Source organism: Salvelinus fontinalis, chromosome 19, assembly GCF_029448725.1.
Source record: "Salvelinus fontinalis isolate EN_2023a chromosome 19, ASM2944872v1, whole genome shotgun sequence".
NCBI lineage: Eukaryota > Metazoa > Chordata > Actinopteri > Salmoniformes > Salmonidae > Salvelinus > Salvelinus fontinalis.
This window is the reverse complement of record NC_074683.1, coordinates 9,091,849-9,105,918: the sequence shown is the minus strand read 5'-3', so window position 1 is coordinate 9,105,918 and position 14,070 is coordinate 9,091,849. Positions and strand designations below refer to the sequence as shown.

General features: G+C 38.4%; 1 protein-coding gene across 3 annotated transcripts in view; it reads left to right on the top strand.

Moving 5' to 3' along the window:
• Window positions 1-1,398: 1,398 nt before the first annotated feature.
• Window positions 1,399-14,070, top strand: part of LOC129816322 (sodium-driven chloride bicarbonate exchanger-like) — a 56,957-nt gene continuing 44,285 nt past the window's right edge. For all 3 annotated transcript variants that reach the window (XR_008753537.1, XM_055870652.1, XM_055870654.1), the window contains exon 1: window positions 1,399-2,188. Coding sequence is in view for 2 of the 3 variants with exons in the window: in XM_055870652.1 (XP_055726627.1) it covers window positions 2,141-2,188 (48 nt within the window). In the remaining variant the exon portion in view is untranslated. The remainder of the gene's footprint in view (window positions 2,189-14,070) is intronic.

Below are 14,070 nucleotides of genomic sequence, written 5' to 3'. Positions count from 1 at the left end.
TTCACCTCAGTCGATGTAAAAACACATAGCCTATTAGCCATACAAATGTAATGTTATACCCCTGAAAGCTGAATGATTCACACTGACATGTAGCCTCAGCGACTCTTCAGTCCGTTGTAATGATGAATTGCATAAAATCATCAACTCTTCACATAGATGTCTCTTTTCTAAAATTACATAGTGTTCACATTTTGTATTCCTAGGCATTACTAATCAAGCGCTGCACAAAAATACATCAATAGAGCACACAGAGGATCGTATTATCACATTCACATGAATTATTCGACTATTACTTATGATTCTGTATTAATATCAGGGACGTAAGTGGTAAGAAAAAGGTGGGTAATGGGAAAACTATAAACTCCAGTGGGCGATCGAGATAAGACAAACAACCACCGATATAAACGAGAATGTATGACATTTGTACAACTATTGTTTGCAATTTAATGTAGGCCTATATGGAAGATAAGCCATGTGGAGATGTTCATAGTGAAACATATCTTTATCTAATAAAAAATATCTAACTTGTTTGATAAGATTACTACAGATTTTCTCAGGGACCCCACATGAGGCTCCGACAGCAAGTTTGGGAACCACTGTACCACAGGAGGTTGGTGGTACCTTAATTGGGGAGGACGGGCTCTTGGTAATGGCTGGAGTGGAATCAGTGGAATGGTATCAAATACATCAAACACATGGTTTCCATATGTTTGATGCCATTGCATTGACTCCGTTCCAGCCATTATTATAAGCAGTCCTCCCCTCAGCAGCCTCCACTACTGACTGTACTAACTAACCTCTCGGTCTCCTCTGCTCAATTGCATGCATTGCAGCCTGCCTCAGCCTCACTGAGCGCCACATCACTGTCTGTCTCAGTAGCCTACTCTCTGTAAAGCAGTTATTATGAGAACTTAGTAGCCTATTTTTTGCTCATGTAAAGGTGGGCTCCGTTTAACGTTAGCTCCTTACTTCATTCTTCTAGCTGGCTAAGTAGGCTAGCCACAGACCTTCAACGTTACTGCAATATAAGTCTGCCAGCAGCCACCTTTCCATGATATATATATATATATATATATATATATATATATATATATAGAGCTATAACAAAAAAGCGACTATTTACCATTTGTGCATTCATTCTGCGAGAGTAGGTTTTTGGTTGTTTGAGGGATGTCTGTAGACGCGGCAGGAATCGCAGGGTGGTTTTAAAAGGCATTTTGTCCGGCATCTCGCAAACACCGCCAGCAGCGTCTTTATTTGCCTTCTTGAGCCGACTTCGAGCTGGGGTAGGCTGGTTCGTTTCACGTCTCAGGCCCTCGGTCTGTGCCGCGAGAAGGCGGGTTGGCCGTTTAAGAGTGAGTGGTGAATGTGCTGGTAAAAGGGCACACCCGGAAGTAAAATCCTGGGGATGCAGGAGAACATAACGAACAACCACTGTTGATTATTCCACTCGTTCGCAAAAAGGCAGGTGCGATTAGTATGGTCAGACCAATAATATAATAAGCGTTCTGAGCTTTGATCAACTCAAGGGGCAATATTTAGTTATTGACCCGTCATTTATTTTATTTATTGTGTACTAAATATATATTTTTATTATAATATAGTTATAATATAGTTATAATATAGTTATAGTTATTGACCCGTCATTTATTTTATTTATTGTGTACTAAATATATATTTTTATTATAATATACATATATGTTTATAGGTGTGCTTATATGTAGTTACGTTCATGTATATGCTCTCAGTTCTAATGCAGTTTGAGTCAGTAAAGTTTGTAAAGTTTGTCTTAGGTGTCTTTTAGAATTGTAATTTTGTCGTAATTAATTATCAGCGAGATACGGTAGCCTACCAAAATTCTACATTTATGAGAAACCCCCTCAATAATAAATGTGCTCCCAACTATCTATTCTGCGGCGTCACAAAACAAGAAGGATGCTTATGGTTTGTGTGCATTGATCAAATATAAACTGCGCTCATGTGAGGAATAATGATATCTGCCAAGGCTTCACGACTACTGCTAAACATGTGACCTTAGCGTGCCAGTTCGTGGTTTTCCGTACGGCACTTTTCAGACCTAACACTGGGAATAGTAAAAATAACACCACCATTCCATACTCCGGGAATTAGACTATCGAACATGGACATTAAGGACCAAGGCGCTCAAATGGAGGCGCTACTGCCAACGGTAAGAAGCTACTCTTTCCCATTGCAATACACTGATTAGGCGGACGTTATCTTCTTTATGTGGCACTCATCTTTAATATCCAAATATTTGAGGGTGAAAGTAGTTTAGATATTTGACAAGTATCGTGTTAAATGTACTACAGTATCATATTCTAGACGATATCAAAATCAGCGATATCGAACTTATTAGATCAACAGGGAAGCGGGTATACTTGTTATATCCGCTATGATCAACCACCTGCAGTTTTTTTTAAATATTTTGTTTTATTTTTATTTAACCTTTATTTAACTAGGCAAGTCAGTTAAGAACAAAATCTTATTTACAATGACGGCAGTACCTAGCATAACATATGTCATATTCTTTTCACACATCAGACAGTTTCAACCTATTCATGAATTACTTTAGTATTTTCATGTGAAATGCAATTACATTTATTTTTGACAGCTTTGAATGATGTTCCATTATGCAGCCATTCTATTATAGGCTTCTCATACATTTAAAATGATAATATCAGTGAAATTCGATATATTTCTCTTCTCCTCAATAGGCTATATAGACTCATGTATGGATGCTCGTTCCTGCCACGCAAAAAACTAATCTGACTACAAATTATGACATCGTAATTCATAATTATGAGAGTAAGACATTATTGTGAGATAGTAAGTCATTATTATGAGATAGTAAGTCATTGTTATGAGATTTTTAAGTCATTATTATGAGATAGTAAGTCGTTATTATGAGAGAGTTGGTCATAATTATGAGATATGTCATTATAATGATATAGTAAGTAATAATTAGGAGATAGTACGTTTTTATTATGAGAGTGTACGTCATAATTATGAGATAGTATGCCATTATTTTGAGATAACAAGTCATTATTTTGAGATATGTAAGTCATAATATTATAGTAAATTGTAAATGTGTACTAAGTAAGTTAGTCGTATGTAAGTACTAGTAAGTAGTAAGATAGGGTGCATGTGTGTGAGAGATAGATAGAGAGAGAGTTAGTTTGTGGTGATATTGTTCTATATTATGGGGTTGGAGAGTTTTGTTGGTGTGAGTTGGTGCCTGTTTGAAAATCAGGAACTGGTACATCCAGTTTTGGACTTTTAAATTATTATTGAAGAATATAACTTAGAAATGCCTCATGAGCAACAGTCTAACCCCATCAGAACCCAAAATATAAGCTTGTTTAACTACATTGTTTGTAAACAATGTAATTATAAACAAACACTGAATATCTTCAAAACATGGTTAAAACTATCATTTTGATCTCATGAATGGTCAGTCCATGCATCCATACAGGGCATTCGGAAAGTATTCATACTATTCAGACCCCTTGACTTTTTCCACATTTTGTTACGTTATGGCCTTATTCTAGAATGGATGAAAAATAAATTCCTCATCAATCTACACACAATACCCCACAGTGACAAAGCAAAAACAGGTTTTTCTATTTTTTTGTAAATGTATTAAAAATAAAACCTGAAATATCACATTTCTAAAGATATTCAGACTCTTTACTCAGTATTTTGTTGATGCACCTTTGGCAGCGATTACAACCTAGAATTTTCTTGGCACACCTGTATTTGGGGAGTTTCTCCCATTCGTTTCTGCAGACCCTCTCAAGCTCTGTCAGGTTGGATGGGGAGCATCACTGCACAGCTAGGTCTCTCCAGAGATGTTAGATCGGGTTCAAGCCCGGTCTCTGGCTGCGCCACTCAAGGACATTCAGAGACTTGTCCCGAAGCCACTCATGCATTGTCTTGGCTGGGTGCTAAGCGTCGTTGTCCTTTTGGAAGATGAACCTTTACCCCAGTCTGGAGCAGGTTTTCATCAAGGATTTCTCTGTACTTTTCTCTGTTCATCTTTCCCTCGATCCTGACTAGTCTCCCAGTCACTGCCACTGAAAAACAGCCCCATAGCATGATGCTGCCACCACCATTCTTCACCGTAGGGATGGTATTGGCCAGGTGATGAGTGGTGCCTCGTTTCCTCCAGACGTGACGCTTGGCATTCAGGCCAAAGATTTCAGTCTTAGTTTGATCGGACCAGAGAATCTTGTTTCTCATGGTCTGAGAGTCCTTTATGTGCTTTTTGTCAAACTCCAAGCGGGCTGTTATGTGCATTTTACTGATGAGTGGCTTCTGTCCTGATTGGTGGAGTGCTACAGTTATGGTTGACCTTCTGGAAGGTTCTCCCATCTTCACAGAGGATCTTTGGAGCTCTGTCAGAGTGACCATTGGTGGCCAGCTCTAGGAAGTGTCTTGGTGGTTCCAAACTTCTTCCATTTAAGAATGATGGAGGCCACTTTGTTCTTGGGGACCTTCAATTTTTTGGTACCCTTCCCCAGATCTGTTGCTTTACACAATCCTGTTTTGGAGCTCTACAGACAATTCCTTTGACCTCATGGCTTGGTTTTTGCTTGGACATGCACTGTCAACTGTGGGACCTTATATAGACACGTACAGTGGGGCAAAAAAGTATTTAGTCAGCCACCAATTGTGCAAGTTCTCCCACTTAAAAATATGAAAGAGGCCTGTAATTTTCATCATAGGTACACTTCAACTATGACAGACAAAATGAGAAAATAAAATCCAGAAAATCACATTGTAGGATTTTTAATGAATTTATTTGCAAATTATGGTGGAAAATAAGTATTTGGTCACCTACAAACAAGCAAGATTTCTGGCTCTCACAGACCCGTAACTTCTTCTTTGAGAGGCTCCTCTGTCCTCCACTTGTTACCTGTATTAATGGCACCTGTTTGAACTTGTTATCAGTATAAAAGACACCACCTGACAACCTCAAACAGTCACACTCCAAACTCCACTATCGCCAAGACCAAAGAGCTGTATATGCCTTGCCAAATCATGTCCAATCAATTAAATTTACCACAGGTGGACTCCAATTAAGTATAGAAACACCTCAGTTATGATCAATGGAAACAGGATGCACCTGAACTCAATTTCGAGTCTCATAGCAAATGGTCTGAATACTTATGTAGATAAGGTATTTCTGTTTTCGCTTTGTCATTATGGGGCATTGTGTGTAGATTGATGAGGAAACATTTGTATTTAATCAATCTTAGAATAAGACTGTAATGTAATACAATGTGGAAAAAGAAAAGGGGTCTGAATACTTTCCGAATGTACTGTATAGGAGAGTATTTTCATCTATGTATTTGAGAGTGGTTACATTAATCCTGTCACATTCATCAGCTGTTTACCAAATAAAGTTATGATTTATCATCTCATAATTTACTTACTATCTCATAGATTTTATTGGGTGGCAGGAACGAGCTTCCAAACTCATGTCATCTAGAATATAATAGAGTTCTTTATTTTCTTCTAAGAGGAAATTCCTTGCACAAGGACAAATTATACCACCGGGTTCTGAAATATTAATAGAAACATATTGCTAATGAATACATTTGTGAATCTGTAGAAAAAGCTGACTTTCAACAACAGGCTACCATTTTCAGTGAAGAGTGTAGCTTAGCATTGCAGGCCTGTACACAGAGTGTTAATTGCTTCTCCTATGGCAGATGCCATTTAATTTTACATTTGGTAAAACCAGTGGTGACCCCATGCGCCGAGATTATACAGTATATGAACCCAGGGAAATAGATTGTGCAGTATGTTTACACTGACATTCACTGAATCACAGACTCATGAGTGCAACCTATGAACTCATAAGCCTGATGCTAGGGGATAGTCTCAGGGTGCCTGCCAAGTGCCCTGCTAAAGATCAGAGAGAGCCTTCTTAATACAAATGAGATAAGTGATCAGACAAGTTGTATGTGTTCCAATGGCAGCCTATTCCTTTCAGTACACTACTTTTGACCAGGGCTCATAGGGCTCCCGTCAAAAGTAGTGCACTACGGAATAGGCTGCCATTTGTAACAAATATGTTGTCCCACCTATAGAGACAACCCATTGGGCAAACCATGTCATTTCAACGTGGAAATGTGGGTAATATTTGGTTGAGACGTTGATCAATGAGATTTCAACCTTAATTCACCAACTCAAAAAGACAGACAGAAGTTTTTTGATTTCCCAGTGTGTTATCACAATGCTTTCAACCATATGAAAGCTCAACCAAATTCCAATGGAAAAACAAAGTCAGATTTTTGGTTTAGTTGTCATCTAAATGTGTTATCACTGTGCTTTCAACCATTTATATAGCAACACAGTTCAAATGGGAATACAATGTCAGATATTTTGTATTTATACAACTTAATGTGTTATCACTGTGATTCTCTAATAGCACAACCAAATGACCGGGATTGCAGTTGAGATTACATTATAAGGACATAGTGCAAGTGATCAATGCTGTACAAGATTCTGTGCAGATTATTATAGCAATTGTGAATATCTCCTCAGACCTGCAGCCTTTGCATAGAATCAAATCAAACCAAATTGTATTTGTCACATACACATGTTTACACATGTTAAACAGATGTTATTGCGGGTGTAGCGAAATGGTTGTGTTTCTAGCTCCAACAGTGCAGTAATATCTAAAAATTCACAAAAATATACACAACCTAAAAGTTAAATAATGGAATTAAGGTATATATATATATATATATATATATATATATATATATATATATATATATATATATATATATATATATATATATAAGTGGCATAGACTAAAATGCAATAGAATAGAATACATTATATACATGTGAGATGAGTAAAGCAAAAACATGTAAACATTATTAGAGTAACTAGTGTTCCATTATTAAAGTGGCCAGTGATTTCAAGTCTATGTATATGGGGCAGCAGCCTCCAAGGTACAGGATTACGTAACTGGTGTAAGCCGTCTAGTGATGGCTATTTAACAGTCTGACGGCCTTGAGACAGAAGCTGTTTTTCAGTCTCTCGGTCCCAGCTTTGATGCACCTGTACTGACCTCGCCTTCTGGATGATAGCGGGGTGAACAGGCAGTGGCTCAGGTGGTTGATGTCCTTGATGATCTTTTGGCCTTCCTGTGACATTGGGTGCTGTAGCTGTCTTGGAGGGCAGGTAGTTTGTCCCCGGTGATGCATTTGGCAGACCGCACCACCCTCTGGAGAGCTCCGCGGTTGCGGGCAGTGCAGATGCAGTACCAGGCGGTGATACAGCCTGACAGGATGCTCTCAATTGAGCATCTGTAAAAGTTTGTGAGGGTTTTAGGTGCCAAGCCAATTTTCTTCAGCCTCCTGAGGTTGAAGAGGCGCTTTTACGCCTTCTTCTCCACACTGTCGGTGTGGGTGGACCATTTTAGATTGTCAGTGATGTGGACGCCAAGGAACTTGAAGCTTTCCACCTTCTCCACAGCGGTCCCGTCCATGTGGATAGGAGCGTGCTCCCTCTGCTGTTTCCTGAAGTCCACGATCAGCTCCTTTGTTTTGTCAACATGCTATCTTGAACATGCCCACTTTCTATGATTACAGAAGAAAACATTTATAGTTACTGTAGGCTAACCTCAAAATGTGGCCATGGATGTGTTATTTATTTTAAGGTTGAATAAATATGGTTACATTAGTTTGTAAGATAGGCTATTTACTGTATTTCAAAAATAATATTGAATTGTGTTTGGTTGACAGCTTAACAAAATATCAACATTTAAAGGATATCTAATGCTTGGAAGGTTTCATCTGAGCCACTGGCTTAATCCTATTCTTTCACTTTTATATTTGGTTTAGTTGGAATCCAACATATAATTAAATATCTTTTAAATGTTGTTAATTGATTGCATTGTCAAACCAACACAATTCAATATTACTTTTGTAACACATCCATGGCCACTTTTTCAATACAGTAAATAGCCTATTAACTTGTTGACAAGTTAACACATTATGTTAACAAGTTAATATGCTATTTACTGTATTGCCAAAGGGATATTGAGTTGTGTTTGGTTGTCAATGCAACCAAATATCAACATTTGAAGGAGATGTATCTTTGGCTTTAATTCCAGTTTGTCTACAAATTAATAATTTATATGTTGGATTCATGCCTCCATCTAAACCATGTTATCAAAGTAAAGAATATGACTAAATCAAATCAACCTTTATGTAAAGTGCATTTAATGTTTGATTTTATTTTATTTAGTCCTATTCTTTACTTTGATTGTTTGTTGAGATGGAGACGTACATCCAACATATCATTTATTAATTTGTAGACAAACTGGAATTAAAGCCAGACTAAAGTCAGTGGCACAAATGGAACTGCGTTGACAACCAAACACAATTCAATATCCAGTTTGGATATTACAGCACCTGGTGTTCCTAGGTGGTCTCCCATCCTGCTAATACCCGGCCCGACCCTGAACAGACGTGTTCAGGGAGGTATGGCAACAAGCATCTTATTTTACTCAGTTTTCTCCCTGAATTAGGTCTCTTGGCTCATCTCACTACAACTCCTCATTGTGCTCCGGAGAGGCGAAGGTCAAGTCATGCGTGTTTACAAATGATTCATTTACATGTTGGATTCATGTCTCCATCTCAACCAAACATCTACATTAAGTAAAGAATAGGACTAAATCTAATCAAATCAAATGAATTGCACTTTGATTTGATTTAGTTCTATTCTTTAACTTAGATTTTTGGTTGAGATGGAGACTTGAATCCAACATATTAATGACTAACATTTTAATTCAACCAAAGCTTAACCTTAGGCTTATACATTTATGTATTGTCTATTTTTAGTTGAACCCTGGGTTGAATTGAAATGAAAGCTGTTGATGACTTTGTAAATGCTATACTATATAGGCCTAAATGGTCTCATTGGTGAAATTTGACTTATAAAGCATGGTTACATTTAATTTGTTCTGTTATACCTACCCTTTGGAATGACTTCGATAGCAACAGTGAATACATTTAGGTCTTAAGACATCTCGCAATAATCATTCTCAAGATAACACATTGGTAGTAGTCAGTGAGTACGTTTACATGCACAGTAATATTGAGATATTATACTGATTTTGGCAGTAGGCAGATTACACAATAGTCATGTAAACACCTTAAAACATCTGGTTTTCTGCGAAATCTCAAATTATTAGGACATGTAAACACCTGATTGGCGTTCCAGCGGTGTATTTGATCTGCGGATGTGCTAGCACCAGCCGAGCAAGCCTCCCTCTTTAGCGCAAGTGAAGTGACTTCGGGAGCAACTGAATCTATGTGTCTTATAAGCAGTTTTTACATATAAACTTGTATGTCTGAACTCAGAATCAAATATGTTTCCCAAAAATAGTGGTGTAGCAGAGAGTTTATTCTGATTAGCAATTTTCTGCATTTATCGGCTTGCCATCAGGTAGCCTGATTTCAGATGTGTCCGTTTAAACAGGATTATTAGGGACATCGTTCTTCTTGCAAAGCATGTAAGCATTTTAATCTAAATATTACATTAATCTGACTATCCACAATAATCTCCTTATTGTGTGCCTGTAACCGTACACAGTGACACATATAAAAGCTAAGCAGGGCTTGGTTGAAACCTTTGGTGGGAGAACAAATGAATAGCTGTAGATAGAGCAACACTCCATAGGAGGTGCTGCCCAGCCTATATATATTTTTTCTGATAGTGGGTATAAGGTTGAAAATCTGACTTAGTTTAAAAGGTACAAATTCAACATATTTTATACCGGGTTAGTCTATGTTGAAAAGAAGTTACAATGATGACATAATCCTGTGGTTGAAATTCCACCCTCAAAACAAAAGTTTTTGTTGATGACGTTTTTCAAACAGGTTTTTTCAAAAAATGTTTGATGACTTTTTGATGACAGTATATTTTCCATGTAGATTACACGTCACAATACGTCGACAAATGTACACTGAAACAACGTTGATTCAACCAGTTTGTTTCCAGTGGTTATAGACAGTCATCCATCCCTTCAAGTGCACTTTAGGCCAAGGGTGTCTGTAACCAGGAATAAAACTATATTCGACATTTGACTGTGGACAAAGTTAACGTATCTTGCACTGCACATAACTGATAAAGTATTTTGGTTGGCTGCATTGGTGGGTGATGGAAGGGCCATTTCTAGCTTTTTGGGGGCCCTCAGTGAGATTTGGTTGGGGATCCCCGCCACCTCACGGGCAAAACATTTTAGAGGAGTGGAGAGAAACTTTTACAGCTTTAAATATAATATCCTGCAGTTCTACACATTTTGGCCTTCAGGCGTACAGAAAACCACCCGAGCCACAGCCTGCTCACACCGTTAACATCCAGGAGGTCAGTACAGGTGCATCAAAGCTGGTACAGAGAGACTGAAAAACAGTTTCTATCTTAAGGCCATCAGACTGTTAAATAGCCATCACTAACCCGGTTACGCAACCCTGCACCTTAAAGGCTGCTGACCTATATACATGGACATCGAATCACTGGCCACCTTAATAATGGAACACTAGTCACTTTAATAATGTTTAAATAATGTTTACATACTGCTTTACTCATCTCATATGTATATAGTGTATTCTATTCTACTGTATTTTAGTCAATGCCACTCCGACATTGCTCAATCTAATATTTATATGTTTCTTAATTCCATTCTTTTACTTTTAGATTTGTTTGTATTGTTGTGAATCTTTTTAAGATACTACTGCACTGTTGGTGGCTAGGAACACAAGCATTTCTCTACACCCGCAATAACATCTGCTAAATATGTGTATGTCACCAATACAATTTGATTTGATTTTAATTTGATTTGAAATGTTGCCGTTTTAAAGCAGATTTCCTGCAGTTCAACACATTTTGCTATGACTCATGCCATGTACATATGATATCTGAGTGACAGTGACTAACAAAATCAATTGGGGCCTTCTAGAGGTCAGGGCCCCAATTCGGCCATGATTACTACAAGTTTTAGATAGCTGGCTAGACTAACTTACCTAGTAATCTATTAAATGTTAGCTGACATGGGTTAATTAAATGACGTTCAGTGACTGGCATAACAAAAGGAAAGCTGCTCATGCACTACCAAATTTCGAAATTGCACGTTGTGTAGCCTATTCTACTATCCAAACTAACAGTAAGTTTAGACCCCGACTGACTTCCTAGTGGTCGCAGGGCCTTAAGCTGCTTATGTCGCTTATACCTCGAAACGGCACTGGATGATGGGCTTCCTTCCTAAGAGCATATCCAGCAACTGCACAGGCCGCTGATGTCAACCTCAGTTTGCATGTCTCTGAGTGCTTGTGGAAGGAAGGATGCAATTTAAAAAAAATCAAACTAGTCCAGATGAAATTAAAAATATAATTTTTATGCACTTCCGGCATCTCAGCTGCTCTAATCACTTCCGAAGAGATTTGTTTTCATTATCCGTTTCCTGTTGACAGTAAAGCAGCTTTTTATATAACCCCCAAAATACAATCCTCTTCATAGACTGCATTGACTGGTGTGATGACTGACAGGAGGATGACTGGTGGATGAGGCTGTTCTGTTCTGTTCCTGTGCTGAATGCTGTCACATACCAATTTCACAGTCATTTAGGTGTGGGGAAATAAAATCATGTGTAACTTTCTCCAGATCAGTGACTGAAATAAAATACTTGACTTTAGCTATATTTTTTAGATGATAAAAGCAGGACTGGACAACCTTCTTAACATGCAGATGGAGGTTTAGGTCAGGGTCCAACATTTGAATGCTCTTTAGGTTGTTTTGAGCCATGTGGAATGATGAGTACAGTAATCTCTGCTTACAGCTCTATACTGTATTCCTGACTCTATTCTCTGTGCAGAAAATGTTGATGTGCTCATTATCCAATCAGACCTCACACTTCATCAGCAATTTGATTTAGATCGGATTTACTTCCTTGTCTGTTGTTTACAGAAATGTCATTTACGTACAGAAAATGCCCTGTGTTAAAAATCCACAACAAAAAGATGAGATATAAAGATTTGAAAGATACATACAAAGAATTCATGAAGATGACAACTTATTTTATGTGACATCCCACTAGGCACAGATGTCAGTTCAATGTCTAGTTTTGATTTACATTTGGTTGAGTTGTCAACTAGGGTGAATTCAACGTGAAATCAACTAAACCTTTCAACATGCCATTGGATTTAGGTTAAAAGTCGGGTGGAAAAAAAGTCTAAATTCCCTTACGTTGATGACTTTTTGCAAATCCAATCAGTTTTCCACATTGATTCAACGTCATCACATTGAATTTTCTTGTTGAAATGTCGTAGAAACAACGTTGATTCAACCAGTTTCTGCCCAGAGGGATATGTCTTCATGTATTGCCCACATGGCTTTACTGTACGCACTGCATTCATATATCAGACTCATATTCCGAAGCATCATCATCATAAATATTGGATATACTTTCATTATATTCTAGTCCAGTAGTTGCTGAAAGCTATATAGTATACAGTGCCTTCGGAAAGTATTCAGGCCCCTTGATTTTTTCCACATTTTGTTATGTTACAGCCTCATTCTAAAATGGATTCAATCGTTTTTTTTTTTTTTTTGCAAATGTATTAAAAATAAAAAACAGAAATATGTTATTTACATAAGTATTCAGACCCTTTGCTATGGAACTCGAAATTCAGCTCAGGTGCATCCTGTTTCCATTAATCATCCTTAAGATGTTTCTACAACTTGATTGGAGTCTACCTGTTGGAAATTCAATTGATTGGACATGATTTGGAAAGGCACAAACCTGTCTATACAAGGTCCCACAGTTGACAGTTCATGTCAGAGCAAAAACCAAGCCATGAAGTCGAAGGAATTGTCCGTAGAGCTCAGAGACAGGATTGTGTAGAGGCACAGTTCTGGGGAAGGGTACCAAAACATTTCTGCAGCATTGAAGGTCCCCAAGAACAGAGTGGCCTCCATCATTCTTAAATGGAAGAAGTTTGGAACCACCAAGACTCTTCCTAGAACTGGCCACCCAGCCAAACTGAGCAATTGGGAGAGAAGGACCTTGGTCAGGGAGGTGACCAAGAACCCAATGGTCACCCTGACAACTCTAGAATTCCTCAGTGTAGATAGGAGAAACTTCCAGAAGGACAACCATCTCTGCAGCACTCCACCAATCAGGCCTCTATGGTAGAGTGGCCAGACAGAAGCCACTCCTCAGTAAAAGGCACATGACAGCCTGCTTGGCGTTTGCCAAAAGGCACATAAAGCATCTCAGACCATTACAAACAAGATTCTTTTGTCTGATGAAACCAAGATTGAACTCTTTGGCCTGAATGCCAAGCATCACATCTGGAGGAAACCTGGCTCCATCCCTACGGTGAAGCAGGGTGGTGGCAGCATCATGCTGTGGGGATGTTTTTCAGCAGCAGGGACTGGGAGACTAGTCAGGATCGAGGCATAGATGAACAGAGCAAAGTACAGAGAGATCCTTGATGGAAACCTGCTCCAGAGCACTCTGGACCTCAGACTGGGGAGAAGGGTCACCTTCCAACAGGACAATGACCCTAAGCACACAGCCAAGACAACGCAGGAGTGGCTTTTAAGGGTAAAGTCTCTGAATGTCCTTGAGTGGCCCAGCCAGAGCCCGGAATTAAACACGATCCAACATCTCTGGAGAGACCTGAAAATAGAAGAATGGGATAAACTCCCCAAATACAGGTGTACCAAGCTTGTAGAGTAATACCGAAGCAAAGTCGATGCTGTAATTGCTGCCAAAAGTGCTTCAACAAAGTACTGAGCAAAGCATCTGAATACTTATATATGTAAATGTAGTATATCAGTTTTTTCTTTTCAATAAATAGAAAAAATGTTTATTAGCCTGCTTTTGCTTTGTCATTAAAGGGTATGATGGTAGCTCCACTCCCATTCCCCAGGCGCTCTCATTTGTTGACTTCTGTAACCGTAAAAGCCTTGGATTTATGCATGTTAACATTAGAAGGCTCCTCCCTACGTTTGTTTTATTCA